A 20,692-nucleotide genomic window follows, 5' to 3' on the forward strand; every position below is an offset into this window, starting at 1 on the left:
TTGCTGATGGAGTCTGGAATTTACTTAAAAGTGGTTGGGGGTTCATAGATATAAAACACGACTGACCATGACTTAGCAATTGTAGATGCTGAATGATGGGAAAAAGGGTCCATTATAGAATTTTCTCTACTTTTGTATATGTTTGAAAAGTTTCACAATGTAAAATAAAAGGTAAAATAATAATATGAAAATGCCCCAACTTATTACTCAAATGCTTTATTTACTTTTAGCACAAGTGGAGAAAGAGTCAGACTCTCTCATTTGGCCATGTTGAAATAAATAGACTCAGAACCACTGTGTCATAAACACTGACACTTGGCTTTAAATTTTTGTTATCAACATTGATGGCTTAAAATATTCCAGACTGCATTCAGATTATGTGGGCAGATCACAGAAAGAGAATTGCACTTTAAGGAAGGGGCAGCTCTTCAGGGATTTTGTTAATGACACAAGCAAGCGCTCTATGGCTCTGGGCTTGGTGTGCCCAGGAAGGCAGTTTCTGGATAGCAGGGTGAGGTGGAGAGATGACTGGTTTTGGACTCAGGCATGATAAGCTCATCTGTGTTATCAGTCGAAGGACAATGACAAGAAATAACAAAATAGTTACCATTCATTGAACTCTCACTGTATGCTAGGCACTGTGTTAAGCTCTGTGTGTGCTTTGTCTAATGCAATTCTAATAGCTGCCCTATTAGTTAGATGCTACAATTTTACAGAATAGGAAACCGAGGCATGAAGAGGTTGTATAATTTTTCCACGATTACATAGGCTTTATGTAATTCCTAGGAAATTTTATGATAAATAAATAACTGAAATCCAGTGGTTAGGTTTCAATTTGTATCCCAGAGATGATTATATTTGGATGCACATAATAGAAAAAAGCAAGATAATAACAGCTTAAGACAAAAGTTTCTTTCTCACCTTTAAGAAGTCTACAGATAATTGGTCCAGGGCTGCCATGGTTCTCTGGGGATCAGAGTCCTTCTATCCTATTGCTCCTCTGTGAGTGTTTGCCATCCTCAAGGTCACCTCATGGTCCAAGATACTTGCTGGAGCGCCTCATTCCAACCTGAAGAAAGGGAAAAGGAATGGAAGAAGGGCATACCACCCATCTTCTCTTTTAAGGATGCATACCAGAAACTGCACATGTCACTTCTGCTCATATTATATGACCTTTACTTAGCCCCATGAACATACTTAGTAGATTATAGAAAACTTGCAAGTGGCAAGTCCGAGATATGAATGAGGACTGAAAAGTACATTCTTTATAAAACTGTGTGGCCTGTGCCCAGCTAAAGATCAGGGGTTCTATTAGCATAGAAGATGATAATTAATATTGGGGATCACTAGAACTCACTCTTAGCCCACACTCGACTGTATTTCAGAGCTCTGGTCTCTGGGTATGAAATGGACATGGTAATTCTTCTCAAAAGACCTTTCATGTTTGAATCAGTAAATTCCTGAAAAACCCAGGCACTTAATTTAGAGCTTAGGGAATGCTGGTTCCTTCCCTATAGATAGATGTGGTCAAGTGGGCAGCAGTGGTTGGTTGTCCAAGAGACTCAGAACCCCGAGAATTGACTTTACCCGCATCTGAGGTAGTCAGTGCCCTTCTCTTCACCAGGGGATTTGCTGCATGCTCGAGGGCCCAGAACCTTTAGGCACAGTGGGGTTACGAGAGATTTTAATCATCTTGAGCATATAACGAGCTCAGAGCCAAACATGGGGATATCCAGGATTTAGGGAAACTTTCACTTCAGTGCAGATTTTCACCTGACTTTGGGGAACTATTTACCATATAGAATTTTTCAGTCTATTTTCCCAATGAATGAGACCAGTTGAGTGCAGGGCCAGTTCTTAGTAGTCTGTCCTTGTCTGTCCAGGAGGGTGAAGTTTCCCGGCATGTAAAATGGCAGATGAAAGGGACAGGTGCTTCCATGAGTTACTCTTGAAATGATAATGTATGTGTAACATTGCTGTACTATGAGCATGTCCTTGAAAAGTCAAGGGTAAGTTGAATGTTAGCAAATGGAACTGTATTTTCAGTGAGCTCACTAAGAAAATCCCTGGTGAATGTTCCTGTAAGCTAAAGATGGCCTCCCAGACAATGTTTTGCATTTTCATTCAATTAGAGATGCTTATTGGGCACCTACTGCTTGGCAGTCACTGTACTAGGCCTGGCAAGTCACGGTGAATACTGCCTTTACCTACCAGAGTTATCAAAATACCTGAATTATAAATTGACAAAAAATATTCTCAGTCTAACATATAGTCAAATAATAACATGTGTTTCATCTATTCTAAAATAGTTTTTCAAAATATATTAATATTTATGAAATCTTGAAGCATCTTAAAACTGATAGTATGTCAGTAATACATTTTTCTTTTTCTTTTTTTTAATTGAAGTAGTTAGTTACAATGGTTTACGGCACAATGTCCCAGTCGTGCATATACATACATGTGTCCATTTTCATATTCTTTTTCATTGAAAGTTATTACAAGATTGAATATAGCTCCATGTGCTATACAGAAGAAGTTTTTTTTTTTAAATCTACTTTTATATATAGTGGCTAACATTTATTTTCAAATCTCAAACTCCCCAATTTATCCCTTCCCACCCCTTTTCCCTCTATAATCATAAGATTGTTTACTGTGTCTGTGAGTCTGTTTCTGTTTTGTAGATGAGTTCATTAGTGTCCCCTTTTTTCCTTTTTTTTTTAGATTCCACATATGAGTGATATCATATGGTATTTTTCTTTCTCTTTCTGGCTTACTTCACTTAGAATGATTATGTCAAGTTCCATCCATGTTGCTGCAAATGTCATTATTTTATTCATTTTTATGGCTGAGTAGTATTCCATTGTATAAATATACCACAACTTCTTTATCCAGTCATCTGTTGATGGACGTTTAGGTTATTGGGGGTGCATGTATCTTTTCAAATTAGAGTTCCCTCTGGATATAGGCCCAGGAGTGGGATCGTTCGATCATATGTTAAGTCTATTTTTAGTTTTTCATAGAATCTCCATACTGTTTTCCATAACAGCTGCACCAAACTACTTTCCCACCAGCAGTGCAGGAGGGTTCCCTTCTCTCCACACCCTCTCTAGCATTTATCGTTCTTGGACTTTTGAATGATGGCCATTCTGACAGGTGTGAGGTGATAACCTCATTGTAGTTTTGATTTGCATTTCTCTGGTAATTAGCAATATTGAGCATTTTTTTCATATGCCTACTGACCATTATGTCTTCATTGGAGAATTGCTAGTTTAGGTCTTCTGCCCATTTTTGGATTGGGTTGTTTGGTTTTTCTCTAATCAAGTTGTATGAGCTGTTTATATAGTTTGGAAATTAAGCCCTTGTCAGTCTCATCTTTTGCAAGTATTTTCTCCCATTCCATAGGTTGTCTTTTTGTTTTGCTTATAGTTTCCTTTGCTGTGCAAAAAGCTTTTACGTTTAATTAGGTCCTGTTTGTTAATTTTTGCTTTTATTTGTATTGTCTAGATTGCCCTAGGAGAACATTGCTGAAATTTATGTCAGATAATGTTTTGCCTGTGTTTTATTCTAAGAGGTTTATAGTGTCTTGTCTTATGTTTAAATCTTTAAGCTATTTTGAATTTATTTTTGTGTATGGTGTGAGGGAGTGTTCTAACTTCATTAATTTACATACTGCTGTCCAGTTATCCCAACAACATTTGCTGAAGAGACTGTCTTTACTCCATTGTATGTTCTTGCCTCTTTTATCAAAGATTAATTGACCAAAAATTTGTGAGTTTATTTCTGGGCTCTTTGTTCTGTTCCATTTATCCATATGTCTGTTTTTATACCAATACCATGCTGTTTTGCTTACTGTAGCTCTGTAGTATTGTCTAAAGTCGGGAGGGTTATTCCTCCAGGTTTGTTCTTTTTCTTCAGTATTGCTTTGGCCATTCTGGGTCTTTTGTGATTCCATATGAAGTTTAGGATTATTTGTTCTAGTGAAAAGCAATATTGCAATTTAGCAATATTGCATCTTCCAATTCAAGAACATAGGATATCTTTCCATTTCTTTAAGTCATCTTTAATTTCCTTAATCAGTGCTTTTGTAGTTCTCCATGTGTAAGACCTTCACCTCCTTGGTCAGATTTATTCCTGAGTATTTTATTGTTTTGGATGTGATTTTAAAAGGGATTGTTTCTTTACTTTCTTTTCCTGCTATTTCATTGTTAGAGTAAAGAAATGCAACTGATTTCTGTATGTTAATCTTGTATCCTGTACCTTGCCTACATTTTTCTCAATGCTGTGACTTACACTGGATGATTTGTTAGATTTGATGAGATTCATATTTGCGTAGGGCTTTTGTGTTTATTACGTGCTTTCATGTGCATTATTTCATTTGATTCTTCCTGTGAGGGAGGTTGAGTAGTTCACTTTACAGAAAGGGAATGTGGCTGTGAGTGGTAAGCAGACTGTAGAAAACTTATATGTGGCAGGTGTAGGACTCAAACATAGATGTATTTTTTTCTCCAAAGCTAGTGGTTTTTCATTGTACCTTGATGTCTCTTTAATCTGCATGCTCACATACGTGTGCACATACATGTGTGTGAGTACAATGAAGGTCAAGCTTCTTTTAAAGTGAGGAGTTTGCTTTTAAAGAAAATATATTTTTTTCCTTCCGGTGATTTAAAACTAGGCCAGACAATAGCCACCTATCAATTTTCAGGAGCACAACATAAAATATCCTCTAATTTAGATGGTTACAAAACAAGATTGCCTACTGGGAACCTACATTAATTAAAACTCTCAGATTTCACTGAATAGAACCTGCTCTGGGGGTAGGTAAAGCAAGGTAACTCCCATAAGGTGCCCTGACCATCTTCACTGATCACACTTAGTAAAGCAGGTCAGAGCCAAGGAATGACCCAAATGTCCTCCAGCTTTGACTTTGACCACTGCAGCTGCCTCTTCAGATTGGTGCAGGGCCAAAGCATAATCTTTCTGAATGGGAGTCTGAATCCCAACTGATAGCTAGCTGTGTGAGCTTCGGCAAGTTATTTACCATCTCCAAGTTTGCCTTAAAATAGGGATAACACCTTTGCAGGGTTGTTGGGAAGGTGAGAGTTAAGGTGAGTAAGGTACCTGGAAAATAGTAAGTAATCAATGCCAGTTATTTTTATTACTACTAGATTTGAGCTTCAAGGAAGGATAGGCTGCAGGGTATTGAGTTATCTTTGAAAATTTGCCCTTCCTGGAAAATTTGTCCTATCTTCTGGGAGACCCAGCACTCCATCAGGCACCAGAACAGACTACCTCATTTCTGACGAATACTATAGGAATAATTGAGATTTTCTTCTGTTAAATATTATCAGCTCACTCAGTTTTTCCCAGCATATTTCCTCTTCTCTATTGCTCTACGTGTAACTCTTGACAGCTGCCACTGTTTATGTATGTGTTCTATGGTAAAACCTTGATTAAATGGAACTTAGCATCTGGAACACTTCAATGGCCATGGTTTTTCCCTTTGGGCTTCATTTGGCAGAGAAGAAGGGAAAGGACAACTCAAGTGTTGAGAAAAATAGGAAAATTTAAGAGGTAGAGAGAATCCTATAATTTAACATCTTCAATTTTACTGCTAAGAGAAGCAGGAGTCAGGGCCACTCTTCTGATTCATAATAGAGTCAGGTAATAATAGAATCAGGAGAGAATTCCCAGTCCATTGCTCTTTCTCCTGGACTTGGATTGAAGGTATGGCTTTGGCATCTCTCTTGATGTTGCTCATCCTCCAGGTTCGCCACTACATTGCAGGTCTCAAATTCATATGCCTGCAGGGCTGACATAATGGGGCTGAGTGGGGCCAGCTGGGGATCCCACGTTGGGAAATGGTGGTGAACTGTGGCACTCAAACTGGAACCTGTGTACATTTTGTAAAGGCATCTAAGCTGACATTTTTTTTAGAAAGTACAGGACAAACAAAACATGTCTGGGGTCAGATGTGGCCTGCTGATCCCCAGTTTGAATGCCTTGCACCATCTATATCCATAGGCCATATTCAGTAAGGAGATAATCAAATCATATACCTAAGACATGTTGCCAAAGAAAGTTTTAATGCTATTCAATAATTTATGTTAGTTAAAGTGGAAAGTTGAAGAAGTTTATTTTAGAAACCAGATAATAATACACTTTGCAACAGAGAGCAGAAGTTCTGCCCTCAGTTACTGTCTGATTAGCCAGAATTCTTTGTTGTCCAATTATCCAAGTGAATTCAGATGTCACAGTGTGTAGGACATTCACAGCTGGAAATTCAGTCTTAGTAATGGAGGTTTTACCATATATAGACATTCAAACATAACAGACCTATAATGAGAAATACATTTATATCATTACTGACCAGAAACACACACACACATTCACTACACAAACCCAAAGGAATATTTCAAGAAAACAATGTCTTGCCATGTGCTAAAAATTGATGTTTTCCAACCTACTTCATTTTTATGAAAATAATAGTCATGAATTGCTAAGTTTGTTTTATAATCCACTAGTAGACCATAACGTGTAGCTTAAAAAACCCCGGACTAGGTGATACTAATACATTTTTGTTTATTCATTAATTTATTAATTCAGTAGATAATCAATATCTAATGAGTGTGTGGTGGTCTTTCTAGTGTCATGGGGGGTAGAGACATGAGCAAAATATAGATTTTTTTCATTAAGGAGTCCAAAATCTAGTAGGAAAGACATACATGAAAATATCTAAAAATTCAAGGCAGAATAATCACTTCACATTATATATAATGGTCTTATATTATCATGCATCATAATGACAATGTCTCTTAAGTAGGCAGGACAGATTTTAGCCTAATTTTAGAGATAAGAAAACATGTTTTGAAAAAATGACTTACAAAAATAGCTGAACAATAATAATGATAATAGATACCATTTAAGCACTTACTATGTGTTACGTACTAATTTAAATCTCACTAAAACCTTATTATGATGATATTATCATTTTATAGAGAAGGAAACTGAGGCAGAGAGGTTAAGTAACTTGCCCAAGGACATGGAGCTAATAGTCCATAGAACTAGGATTCAGTCCTAGGAAATATGTTGCAGAATCTCAGTCGTAACCAGTATTTTATAGTTCCGGGAAACCAAACAGCACAGAGCCTAATCCCAGTTACGTTGTGGCGTATATTCATCTTCTACCACCACCACAAAAGTTGTGTGACACCTGCTACAACAGGAGGGCTTTTAGAGGGTGGAAGGGTTGGGGAGGAATAGAGTGTGGCTCTCAAATATTCCTTAGTGTGGGTAATCTTCATCAAGTTATTAAAAGTGACTGAAGTCAGCAGTAGAAAGGGCAAGGGAAAAGAACTCTTTCCCAAACAGGGCATTTAATCTTTTGGCTCTGCCCCATATGTAATGTGATATTCTTGAAATAAAATAAATTATGGAGCAAACTTGATCTTGGAAAAACAGAGTTTGACTCTAAATGTTCACCTTGGATTTTACCAGTGCCACCCCTCTTTCTTAAATTTAAGTTCTTGAACCACACAGACAAATTTCCATTAGTAAAGTCCTAGAGAAAGTAATACTTAGCCTTTACTGAGCTCCTCCCATGGGAGGAAGTCGGACTGTCAGCACTGAGGATAGAGCTGTGCCAGACTAATAATAGTAATAATAGAGAATGTTTGTTAAGTACTTACTGTATGTTTTAGGTACTGATCTAATTCTTACTTCAACTGTATAATGATGATACTTTTATTATGCTCTATGGGGTATAGAAGTGAGATCTTCATGGATACATGAAAGGTCAAATATGAATTTGATCTTTAGGATAGTAAAAATTTTAGTGTTGAAATTGGTGTATATTCCAATTTAAGCCCCAAACTAGTTTTTAGACTGTTGTAAACTAATTTTCCTGCCTTATTATGTTCTTTATATCCCTAATTTTGTCAGGTTATAAATAATTTTTTAATTGATTGTATTTATGTTAAATTAAGTGTAAAGATAAAAAGTAAAATGGTTCGTGTAGCCCACTCATGGTTTTTTCTTTTTAAATTTGCAAACTGGGGAAATAGATACCCTAAAATACAAAGGCGTATGTTTAATCTATAATTTCTTAGAGCAATATGACTGCAACTCTGAAAACAGTTGAGCAAAAATAACGGAGAGTGCTTTTTTTGAAAATAATAATTTTCACTTTTCAGAGATGGTCTTTTCTAAATTCTCTTGATCCAATGAGTATGAACCCAGAATTTGTCAAGGCACTTGATAGATCTAGGTATTTTCTTTCCAGTGGGTCAGTAATAAATTAAAGGAGAAGAAAGGTATAGAAAAAGATTATTTAAAATGTTATTGGAAAAGATTTATTTGTTAGAATTTACATAGTGTTAGTCAGGTGTCTAAAATAGCTCAAACCGACAGATTTGGAACATTGAAAGTATAACATTTGTGTTTAAATTTTATTACAGTTTTAACTGCCATTACTCGTTGTTTGACCTTGTAAATGAGCATTAACTGTGATTTGTGATTTGGGAGACAACACATTCATCAGATAATGCAGTTAGGAAAGCAACTGGTCAGATAATTTACCTCTTCCCAGAGGGATTGGAGGGATCTAGAAGACAGCAAGCACTCTTGACCTCTACTGATTTATCCCCTTCCTGTACGAGTTCACATTTGGGTGATCCTTGAACAGGAAAATGACTCTCAATCCAATTAATTTATTTTATGTAGACCTATGTAGAGGTAGAGCTTCCAGGAAACTCTTAGGGTCCCAAATTATTTAGACTGAAGCCTCTTAGATGCTATAGTTTGATTTTGCATCCTTGAAGATATCAAAATAATAGCGAGTCATGAAAGGTGAGATGGCAGATTTAGCTTTGTGTACGGATTTAAGCAAATTTTACATACATGCACTTATTTCTTCTTGTTTTGGAGATAAAACTCTGTCAGATGACTTGAAAAGCACCTTACTTAGTCCTTCCAAATCCTAATAGGGAAAAAAAGATCATTTTTTAAACAAAATTTTCACCTGGTCTTCACCTGAAATGATGAGAATGAGAGATACTTCTGCAGTCTTATTATTTCAGGTGAAAATGAACATTTGGTAATTGCATTCTGAGACTTAATAGAGTTATATCCAGATTTCAAAGGCTTAAAACTTATGCAGTGTTGGGGTCCTCTTTAAGAATAAGAATACAAAATCAGGAATATAAAATTAGGTGCACAGCCTTGAAAGGGGCTTCTCCAAAAAAGGGCCCTGACCCTTAAGGTTCATTAACTTTGTGATAAATTCTTCTTTGATTAATTAGTGACTGCTCTCTTTGCCCAGAATTATGAAAGAAAAAAAGGGGGAGAGGCTAGAGACTAGAATAGACCAGCTTGCTTCTCAACCATCCCTTCAAGCCAGCTGAGTGGTATAGACCTTTCTCCAGGTACCAAGGTAAATGATACCAGAACTGAAACTGCACCTGATTCAGCCTTGCTCCCCATGCCCCCCAGCCGATTTTTTCGTTCAACAAATAGTTACTAGTCATATCTACTCACTGAGTGGAATGGACCATAACTGCCTCCTAGTGTTAGAATAGTCAGGTCTTTGATATCTCATTTAGGGATCTTCCCCATTCTGGGAAATGTGCACAATACTGCTGTTTTTTATTTTTTATTTTTTTCTGTCCTGGCATACATTTAGCCTGGCACAACATGCGTTCTTTTTCTGTTCAACTGAGTTACAAGTCAGTCCTCCAGGAAGGCAACTGTCGGAGTGGCTTTGACTGGCCGAATCTTCCAGCAAATATAGGCTAAGTTATACAAAATGGGCGTGTCTGGATCTTACCAAGAGACCCTCTCGTCCCCAAAGCATAATAGGCAGAGACACCCAGTCCCTTTCTTTACCTCACGTGCGCGAAAACACCCTCTATCCTAGTCGTAGTAGGGCCCTCCCCCTCCCACCCCGCCCCATTTTCCACCTTCAGCCCCCCTCCTCCAGAATCTCTCCTCCCTTACTCCCTTTTTCCTTCCCTCCCCGTGGGCCAGTGGCGCTTGGAGCTGCCCTGCTGCGCGGTGGGGCGACGCGGCGACACCTATAGGATTGCTTCCGGGCACTCCCCAGCCAGAGGGTGGCTGGCCCGGTGTCCGGAGCTTGGCAGGGCCGGCGACTCCACCGCGTCTGCACCGAGGACGCGCGCACCCGCCCGCCCGCGTCCTCCTTCCCTTCCTCCCTCCCTTCCTCGCGCCTGGCGCCCAGAGCCGCGCTCTGCCCAGGGCGGTGGCTTCGCCGCGCCCCGCAAAGCTCCTCTCCGGTAGCCGCCCCTTCTTTCCCTCCTCTTTGCGTCATGTGGGGCACTTGATTTTTTTTTTTTTTTAATATAAGAAAAAATTCCTCCTTTAGCCCTTTCCACCTTCCACCTCCCCCGTCATCTCCTCAGGTTGATTTTTTCCCCTCTCCTCTGGGCTTGCCCATGAGCCTCCTCGGAAGCTACCGGAAAAAGACCAGCAACGATGGTTATGAATCCTTGCAGCTGGTGGACAGTAATGGGGACCTAAGTGCGGGGAGCGGCGGGGGAGGCGGCAAGCAGAGAGTGAACGCCGGGGCGGCGGCGGCGGCGGCGCGGAGTCCCGCCCGGCAGCCTCAGAACCGCGTCAGCACCATGGACAGCTCAGGTAGCGCAGCGGGCGGGCAGAGCCCCGCTGAACTCCGCCGGGCCCTCCAGTTGCGGCCCAGTCCACTAGCTCGAGGCTCCCACCCCAGCCCCGGCCTGGGAGGGGATAGGATGAAAGCGAAGGCATCTAATGCCACCAGGGTGTCGCGTCTCTAATTTCTCTAGTCTAGGGAGCTAAGAAACGGTTAGATTACTCTGGAGGCCCAGTGACCGTAGCGAGCGCCTCTTAATCTCTCTACGCTGCTGAATACACCAGCTGGGGGCGGGGAGAGGAGGGGTAAGGGGTGGGGAGGGGTGGACGGGATAGGGGAGGGGGTGGCACGAGGAACGGCTAGGAAAGGGAGGAGGGGAGAGGCAGCTGCTTTCACTACCCAGCTGGATGACGGAGAGAGGTGAAGGACCAAGTGCGTTGATTGTTTTTGCAGCCTGCTGACGGTATTTATTCCAATTATTATTTTCGTAATGCTGATGGTGTTTGCAATTCTGCAAAGCTCTGCCTCTTTTCTACTACCTGCTAGGGTTAATGCTGTTACCTTTCTTGAGCAAATTTTACCTGGAATCTAGAGCTCTTTTACACAGCTCTTATAATTTGCACAATGAAATTTATTTCATCTGTTGTTGGCTTTGATCTTGTTTATCCTTACACTTTTGCACTGAGTGTATTAATATTTCATAAACCTCTTCATGTAAGGAAAATGGAAATGCCTTTAAACTTTGAATCTGGGCTTGCAACCGTCTTTTAGAAATCATTTTAGCAAGTTGGATTTTCTCTTGCAAGTGCTCTTTTAGTGATTTCTGTAGCAAAATAGTTATTTAATATATCCCTGTTGGACCAGGAATGTTATTATCACTGTTTGCTTACCATTTCAAGGAACCAGGATAGGAGAACTGTTCACATAAAGATAATTTATAATTGATGTGCTCAGTGATTTGTTCTGTATTGGTAACTTTAATACTGGAACTGAGAACTTCAGAGGAAAGATTTGTGTTGAGTTGTTTGGACAGTAATGAAACCAAACTCAATTTTATTCTTGCACTTTGCAAACAAATGCTTATTTCTTTTAATTGTGTAGTGGCTCTTCCCGGGCTACCACTTTCTATTTTCCTCATCCCATGAGTGGAATGAAATATTGTTCACAGATGTTCCTGTGTCCAGGCTGAAAACTAAATTTATCCATAAAAGCTCTTACTGAAATTAAGTGAGGTATTGGGGGGATGTTTTCTCAGACTCATTTAAAATTAAAGCTAAAATTATCCCCAAGGGGCTAATGGTTTCAAGGGCTTTGGTATTGGTGTTTGATTTATGGTTATTTGATTTATGTTTTTGCAAATGTGTGGTATATCAAAGTACAAACCATCTTTTGTTTGGATGTGATCTCCTTTAAATCTTAAAAAAAATTGATGTACTCTAAATGATATCACTATAATCCTTTTTTGGAACATAGTGTGTGTATAAACAAATAAATAAAATGAAAATAAACATTTCTAAATGAGTGTAGCAGAGCCCCACTTCAGGGAAATGAAATATGAAATTTTATGTTTTCATTTTTCATAGAAATTTTCATTTTAAAAATTGAAATTTGTTTTTTTAAAACATATGTTACAGTCTAGAATAAATTCAACAGATATTTCTTGAGTCTAGTTATATGCCAGGCACTGTGCTAAGCACTATAAGAAATATAATAGTAAATGAGACACTTCTGACCTCTAGGGGGCCATCATACAATAGAGGCAGTGACTTGAACACAGAGCAGCTTATGCTAAGTCCTGGATTTTTGAGGGTTTTTTTTTTTTTCTCTCTCTATGAAGTCAGGCTTTTCCAGTAGGTTTAGAGAAAAAGAATGAATTGCCTTGGTAAATTGTTGTAAGGGAAAAGCATTTGTGTTAAGAATACTGTTATCTCTAAAGTGCTATTGCTAGGAATTGATTTTTCAATTTGGTCAAACTAGCATTATATGAAGAGGTTGCAGAGATCACCAGGCACCCCCTTTAGGCTAGGAGAATATTGTGGCTTTGTTTCAGCAGGAATTTCAGGAGAATCTGTTTGGATGACGGATTGGGCCTTGAGAGTGGACTTTCTTGTAGTGGGTTTCATTTACTAGTGCAACCATATATGTCTTGTCTAATTAGTTCTTTCTTCTAAGATTTTCAGAATGGCCTTGTGCACTGTAAATATATTCATTTGTTTAAGATATATAATTGAACTCATGGATCACTTCTAAACCAGCAATAATCTGCCTTTTTGTTCAACTGATTGTACTGTGACATGCCAGATAGGATAGGTGGTTCATGTGGCTTTTGCTCTAACAGAAATGTTTAAGAATGGAAAAAATATGCCAAGGTCCCTTAGAGAATTTAAAGCTTAGTCTTAACAATACCTTACACTTGTATAGTTATTTATAATAGGTAGAACATTTGAATATTTATCTTATTTGATTTCCCCAGAATTCTATTAGATAGGGTAAGCAGCATGTGTCTGTGTCTGGAGACATAGGATCAAACCTCTGCACAATTGTTACTAGCTGCAAAAACCTAGAAATGTTTTAAGCCTGTTCTCGTTTTACAAAAGGAGACTCATAATAGTTGTTCTTAACCATAGCTTGAGTTTGAGCCTTGAAACAACATGATAATACATTAGCAGGTTTTCTTCACTTTGCTGTCTGTGCCCTTCCAGTTTATGAGATCAGGAAACTTATTCTTACAGATGGCAGGAAACTTGTTCAAGGTAACATAGCAAGTTAGTGACAGCCAGATTGAGTTTTCTGACTCTGAGGTCTAAGGTTTTCTCCAATGAACAGAGCTCTCTTTCTACGTAGGCATAATATCATTGTTGAAATGGAAACAATATGATAAGCTTTGATTTCCCCCTCTGTTCTTAGATGAAAGAGTGACAGATGTTTAGGAAGAGTAATGGCTTTCTAAGTTAACAGACTCTCAAGTGGTAGATTCCAGAGCAGCCCCCTTGCTGGATGTGTCTTGCAGAGCTCCCTGCCTATCCTGGCTCACCTTCTCTTCATTCAAATTATTCTGTAGAAGACTGGCATTCAAAGGTCATCCTCTCATATTCCAAATGGCCTTGCAGCTATCCCAATTCATTAGCTCAGAAACTCCGTATTTCTCTTGTGTGCATTTCACCTTCCATGGAAAGTAGACTCCACAAAAGTGGAACGCCTAATCTTGAGTCACTAAAGCGTTCTAACATTAGACTTTACTTACCAAGTTCATAATGATAAGCCATAAAACAGTAGTCCAATTAAAGTATGTTCCCAGATTTAATGGAATTTAAAAGTTTAAGGATAATGAAGAATGCAAAAATGCTTTCCAGCTTAGTATGACTCTGACTGGAAACAAAAATTATCTTTAACAAATACTGTTTGGGGTAGTGTTTAAACACAGCATCCTCGTTTTGCATCTGGCTTTAACATTATGCAATATTTATTTGGATAACTTTTTAATTCATTGAAATATTATCAGCATATATGTATTAATATTACTTACTTTAGGAAAACCTGCCCATTTCAGGGTCTTGAAGGTTGAAGACAAAGTTGATTCATCTAACTTACTTAGTTGTGACTAATGTTTGAATGTTTCTGGATAACCGTTTAAGGATGCAGCTGTGTCAAATTTCAAATACTTGGAGACTGCCCTGTTTCATAGACTTAGAAGGGGGCTCCCTTGAACCCAGTCTCTTCAAGATGGCAATATATTCCTGAGGTACACTTTCTGTGAGGGTGTTTTCTCTGCCTTCTGAAAGGCAGACTGCTCTCATTGGTACAGGGTTCTTCCTTTTATTTATGCAAAAATCAGCGTTTCTACCCTCTCGGTACAAAATAAACCCAATCCCCTTCCACATGGCAGCCCTTATAAAATTTGAGGACAGGTACTGTTTCTTGTCTTAGCCCAGTTCTCTTCTTTTCTAGGCTAATCAAACCTGGTTCTTTACCTCTTTTCCCCCCTGTGTAAGTTGATTTCCATATAATTATCCTTAGCTTTGAGAATAACTTTTAAAATTTACTTTATGTAACAAGGTTTTTTTTCATTGATTTTTATTATTAAAGTTTTCCATGCTCTTAGTTAAAAGAGAATAAAAGTTTTCAGAAAGGAATAAAATGAAAAAGGTAAAAATGTACCTTTCCCCCTCCCTGATTCTTTAGGCCCTTGCCTCAGAGATAATCCCTATTGAACGTTTGTGTAAACAAATATATATTGTATATATATGTGTATATATGAGATTAAAATTGTAATAAAATACAGATTCAAAGTTGTAAACATGTACATACATTATTTAATGATGCTTAATGATAAAAATAGCTACAATTTAATGACTACAATCCAGGCATCATGCTAAGCATTGTACATGTGGTATCTTATTTAGCCCTCATAAGAATGCTTTAAGGTAGGTGATAGTTACTTTCCTCTTATAGTTGAATAAACTGAGGCACAAAGAAGTTAAGTGAGTTGCCTGAGGTTACACAGGCTCTGTTCATTCTATATTGAGTAAAGTGCCATGGAGAAATGCCTAAAGGACTGCAAGTGAGGAATTTAGTAGTGAACGTTTCTATCAGGTTTTTTTTTTTTTCTGAGGCAAGACGACACAAGAGTGCCTGAGGGAGTGGAAATGAGTGTGGTTGTTTTTCACGTTGAATCTCCTGAAACCAGACAAATGTCTCCTCTTGACTTAAATATAACATAAAGAATTTTAAAATGCTGGAAATGAAGGCGACAGAGTAAAAGTAGTATTGAATAAGGCTTATTAAATCCTGCTATGACACTGAGAAAACAGTATGATTGGTGCAGCTTCATAAATTTATGGAACAATATCTGAAAATGAGTTCCCACTGCTCTCAGAGTAAAGTCCAAAATATTCTTAACTGAACATCAGAAGCCCATGGTGGCACCTCTGCAAGCCAGCCCCATCAAACTTCTTGTCCTTCCTCTCCTGGTAGGAACCCTGCCTCCCACCTCCATCTCTATGCTTCTGCATACACTGCCCCTCAGCTTAGGCCAGCTTACCCCATAGCCATCTAGACGTCCACTTTTCTGGGTTATCTCCTGCTCATTCTTCAGGATTTGGCTTTGATATTCTTAAACCCTATCTAGGCTGCATATGGCCATTCTCCGTGCTGCTCCAGCAGCCTGTATGTCCCTGTCATAGCTCTCATCACGCTGAGTTGTGATATGTTGCCTGTCCAGTCTCTCCCTCCAGACAGTAAGTAAAGTTCAGAGAAAGCCTGTGTCTTTTTCACCTTTGTATTCTTGTCACTGCTTGGCATTTATTAGGAGCCTGATAAATACTCTTTGAATGAATGAAAGCATGAACGGATTTTGAATTTTTAAAAAGGGCATTTATAATGAAATATGCCCATCCAAACCTAAAAATAAGCATACAGCTAGATTTTCACAGAAATGAGGCCAGACTTGAAAGAAATGAAACTGTTGGCAAGAAGCTAGACCAATTCAATAATGAGCATTTTTCATATGCAAGGACATGAGAGGGGGGAGAAGGATGATTAATACATAGTCCCAGACTCTTGAGATTTTCTAATGTAGAAATAATTAGTTTACCAAAAGACTGTGATTTCTTGACTAAAACATGCAATCTATTGTGTGATTCATCAAGGTAACTTTTCCAGCAGAAAAAAAAAAGAAATGCAAATACATACAATTAAAAAAATAAATTAACAATAGGTAACTTTCCCCTGTAGATCTGTGTGTTTCTTCTTCAGCATCACAAGGTTTGAATCTTAGCTCTCTTCAGGTTTAGTGTTAAACATTTTTTTTGTATCTCCCTTGGCCACATGCAGTTACATACAGCTTTATGGTGACTTACTGCTTTTTATAACCTGTACTCACCATCTTGAACTCCTTTTGGAAAGAATCTATATTTTTGAGGTGGATTGAAGAATCCTGCAGTGTAGATTGTGCATTTCCTTGTTGGCAAAACTTGTGACTCAGGGGAAAAAAACTAGATTACAGTTATTGTATATGAAAAATTTCTCTTGGAATCTACTTGGAAGCTTTTGACAGAGCAGCTCAGTGTCTGAGAATTAGTCCTTCCCAGTTCAAGGAAGTAGGAAATTTCATGACATGTGCTAAGAGACCTGGCAGTTTCTACTACCTTTGATTGCTTTACCTGACATGTCACAGGCTAGAGTCTACATCCAAAATATCTTCTTATATCAATAATGCTTCAAACCATACTTTTAATAGGTCCTGGGGATAGAAATTAAAATCCAGCTCTTGTTGTGTTAACAATGCAGATAACCCCAACATGGAAGCAGTCAGATCACCCAGTACCTTCTGTGCAGTGCTGGGTTTGCATGTGCAGAAAATTACTGTTGGCATGTTGCAGCTGGTACTCTACCTGGAGGCTGGCAAGTTTAGCATACACTGTAAGTCGCTTCCTGATTTTAGGAGCGTTATGCTGTGAAAGGAGTGCATGTTGGGACTGGGCATATAAAGAGTATAATAAGAGACATGGAAGGTGCGATGCGGGTGCAGAAGAAGGAGCCATCGTTTCAAGCAGGAAGACTAGAGAAGGTCACAGTGGAAAGTGATGTTTGAATCAGAAGTCAGTAGGTGGAGAAGGAAAGGAAAATTTTGGGGGGCCGAGGGCTAAGGCACAGTGGCATCATTATGCGTGGTGTGTTGAGAGCCCTGCGTCTAGACCTGGAGGCTGGAGCCCAGGTGGGTGGGAAGTGCTCTAGGGGGTGGTGCCGGAAGATAGATCAGGGTGAGCCTGCTGGGGAGGTTGGACTTTATTCTGTAGGCAGTGGGAGGGCGCTGAAGCTTTGGGAGTGGGAGCCAAGACCAACTTACCCAACAGGCATAGTGTGTAGGGACCACAATAATTTTAAGGCCCACAAAAAATGTTTTAATTTCAGTATCTTTTAAACAACCAGAATAAAATAAATGAATATAACAGTAAGGAGTTCATCTTTATATCAATGCAGTAAAAAAAAAAAAAAGTAAACTTTATTTTAAAATGAGGGAATGGGCACAGAAAGGCAGAAGTGCCCAGGGCTCACAAAGTCTCCTGCAGCTCCAGAGAGAAGAGTGTAATGTGTGAATCCTGGGGATAATTTGCTGCTGGGTAAGGGATCGATGCCATCTGTGGGTCCCACCTGTGTCCTGGCTGCATCAGATTTTCCTGAATCCTAGGTTGCAGGAATTTCTGATTTAGTAAGGAGGGAGCCGGTGTACTGAAAGAGAGAGCATACACCCAGTGGACAGGGAGAACATCAGTTTAGTTGAAGACCTGAGAAATCACTAAGGCTCAGGACAGGGCCAGTGCAACTGGAAGGAAGAGGCTGCTCCTGAAACCATCGCACAGAAGAATGGACAGACTGACAGCTGACTGGATGTGGGGTGGGAGGCATGGGGAGAGCTAGAGATGTCTAGCCTAGATGGCAGGAGGAGAGAAGGTAGTACTTGTGGTCTTGGCCAGAAGTGGAAAATATGACCAACTGGTTTTCTCTGCTGCAAATGCACCATGGGCATGCTCGAGGAAGGGCTAAATATGCTGTCAGCTTGTCACTAGGTTTCACCAGGCTCTTAGCTTTGGTGGGCTGCTCGTTAGGTTGTGCAGACCTCCAGGGGACTGCTGTGGAGGGGGCAGGAGGCAGGAGGCAGGAGCAGAACCTGTGTTTGCCTGGAGGAGGAGGAAGGTAATCAGTGGAAATGCTAGAACTGAAGCTCTATGGTGCTGGGCTGAGTCCAGGGCTGAGCTTATGACCATTCTCACTGGGTGAGCTCTAGGCTCTCGGTTCCTTGCCTGTGATGGAGGCACAGAAAGAGAAAGCTCAAGCACCAGAGAAACTTGGAAGCTGATCACTGCAGCAGGAATTCTTGGTCTCTATGGAAACAGACAAGTGCCTGAAAAGAGCCCTGACCCTAGGAATCTGCAAGGCCTGCCTTGTCCCAGCATCAGGTCATTTGAGCATTGCAGCACAAGTCCTAGCAGCCCTCATTTCTCCTTTCTCTCTCCTCTTCTGCAGTCCTCCGTCCGTCGTCTCTTCTTTCTTTCCCTTTCTCCTTTCCCTCCATCTTTAACTTCCCTGCCCCCCCCCAACCCTTCCCCTTTCCTCCTTTGCCCCTGCTACTCTTCTGCTCCCTTCTTCTCTTTCTTTCCCCCTTTCCTGTCCGGGTCTCCTCCCTCCTCCCCAGACAGTGAGTCAGCATGTTTGGGAGACTTGGAGCCTCGTGCCGTGGGAAGGTGTGTGGATGACTGTCGTTTGGGGGTGTGTGTATGTGTGTGTGACTTAGATTCCAGCCTGCTGTGGGTGGTCCAATAGGTGTGAACAGTGGTGTCACTTTCCAGTTGGGTAATTTCATCTGACCTACCTAAAATTTCACTTGCTGTTTCGATTAGTAAAGTGTTCCACACCGTGACTTGGTGAGGAGAGGTTTCATAAGCCTCCATCCCAGAGGCAGCTGTGTTTCACTGAGATGAAAGACAGAATCTTACTTACCAATTCGCAACTAGGGAGTGCAAGGTGAGAGCTCCCCACTTACCGCTCCCCGTCTCTCCTGCCTCACCCCTGCGGGAAAGCAGATCTTTCTCTTCCCCTTCCGGGTTGCGGAAGCCTTGAAAAACTGCTGTTTTCATCCTTTCCAAGTTCACTTTGTGGATGCCGTTGAGCCGTCGGGGTATTAGGGAGTCACAAGTCAGAAACCCCGGATCCAGACTCTGGTTCGGTCATTTGCCAGCTGTGACCCTGGACAGGCAATTCAAGTGAGAGGAATCCCACTGCCTCTCCCTGCTTCACAGGCAAGGCGAACTGTGATAATGTAGGTGAAGCCACTTAGCAGTGAGTATCTCTTCATGTACTCATTTCACATGTGTCTCTGGACTGCCTGCTGTTTGCTGGCCCTGTTCTAGGCACAGGGATCCAGTTGAGGACGAGACAGCTAAGACCTCGGCACTTAGGGGCGTACGCTATTAGTGCAGAAGACATACCACACACCAGTAAGCAAAGATAAAGGATGATATGGTGTGTTAGGTGCCCTGGAGGGACGAGAGTGAGAAGAGATTAACTCAGGGTGGTGGAGGCCTCTTTTCCAGAGTGTGATCAGGAATGCTTTTCTAAGGAGGTAACATTTGAGTTGACCCCTGAAGAAACGGAAGCAAACAGGGAAAAAAGAAGAAGAAGAGCTGGAGGCAGAGGTTTCAAGTACTACATACAGCAAACGCAAAGACCTGGAAGAGGAAGAAAGCGTTGCAGAAAGGAGTAGTGGTGTAACGGGCATGTAGAGCGCCAGGAGGGAGTGACACGTGAAGTCTGAGTTGTGTTTTTGAGACCACTTGGCTGCTTGTGTTGAGAAAGAATTTGAGGTGGCTTCGTAGGTATTCTGATTGTAGGCAGGACTTAGACACCACGGGTGAGGTCAGCGACGATACTGTTCAAGGGTCAGCCTTTTTTTTTCCCTCCCAAGTTCACATGACATTTTCATAGCATTGTAGTGTTGGCAACATTTATTTTAATACTCTGTCATATTTAGTACTTACAATTACCCATCAGAGTAGGTGACATTTACAAAACGTTTTAGAGATAGAGCTAAGTTCAGTGAGCTGACACTCAGCCAAGCCAGCAGCAGGGCCCGAGTCTTCTGACACACTGGAGGGTGACAGGGATCGAACAGAAGGAGGGCTGAGATCTCGGGTACCCGATGGCCAAGCTGTGTCAGCTACTTTAGGGGGAGACAAGCTGGAGGGATAGGAAAGGAAACATGGGGTTTTAGCTGTTAGGGAAATTGGCTTAGGCTGCCTCAAAAAGGTATAGCAAGATTTCTCTTTAATTATTGGCCTTAAAATCCAGCCATTAAATCTCCTCATAAGGCAGGAGGCTGGCTTTGTCTCTCAATGTGCCAGGAGAGAGCTGTCTCCATTATGCCTCTCACTGGCACACACAGCCTGGCAGGCTTTCACACTGTCTTGTTTTGTGAGCATTTGCAGTTGTAACAGAAGATAGTTCTATTTCATATGGTGCTTTGTTTTCAAGCCTTTGCGTGAGATCTGGGCTTCTTGTCTCTTAAAAACCAAAACC

At 40.4% G+C, this 20,692-nt stretch overlaps 1 protein-coding gene across 8 annotated transcripts in view; it reads left to right on the forward strand.

Moving 5' to 3' along the window:
* Positions 1-20,692, forward strand: part of DNAJC6 (DnaJ heat shock protein family (Hsp40) member C6) — a 131,766-nt gene that overhangs the window by 38,072 nt on the left and 73,002 nt on the right. For 2 of the 8 annotated variants that reach the window (XR_004325126.1, XM_032494493.1), the window contains exon 1: positions 10,431-10,647. The exons of 4 other annotated variants lie outside the window; for them this stretch is intronic. Coding sequence is in view for 2 of the 4 variants with exons in the window: in XM_032494493.1 (XP_032350384.1) it covers positions 10,446-10,647 (202 nt within the window). In the remaining 2 variants the exon portion in view is untranslated. Of the gene's footprint in view, positions 1-10,427; positions 10,648-10,988; positions 11,082-20,692 lie in introns of those variants that run through there. 2 more of the 8 variants (XM_032494496.1, XM_014556355.2) reach the window with 2 other exon arrangements.

Source organism: Camelus ferus, chromosome 13 (assembly GCF_009834535.1).
Source record: "Camelus ferus isolate YT-003-E chromosome 13, BCGSAC_Cfer_1.0, whole genome shotgun sequence".
Taxonomy (NCBI): domain Eukaryota; kingdom Metazoa; phylum Chordata; class Mammalia; order Artiodactyla; family Camelidae; genus Camelus; species Camelus ferus.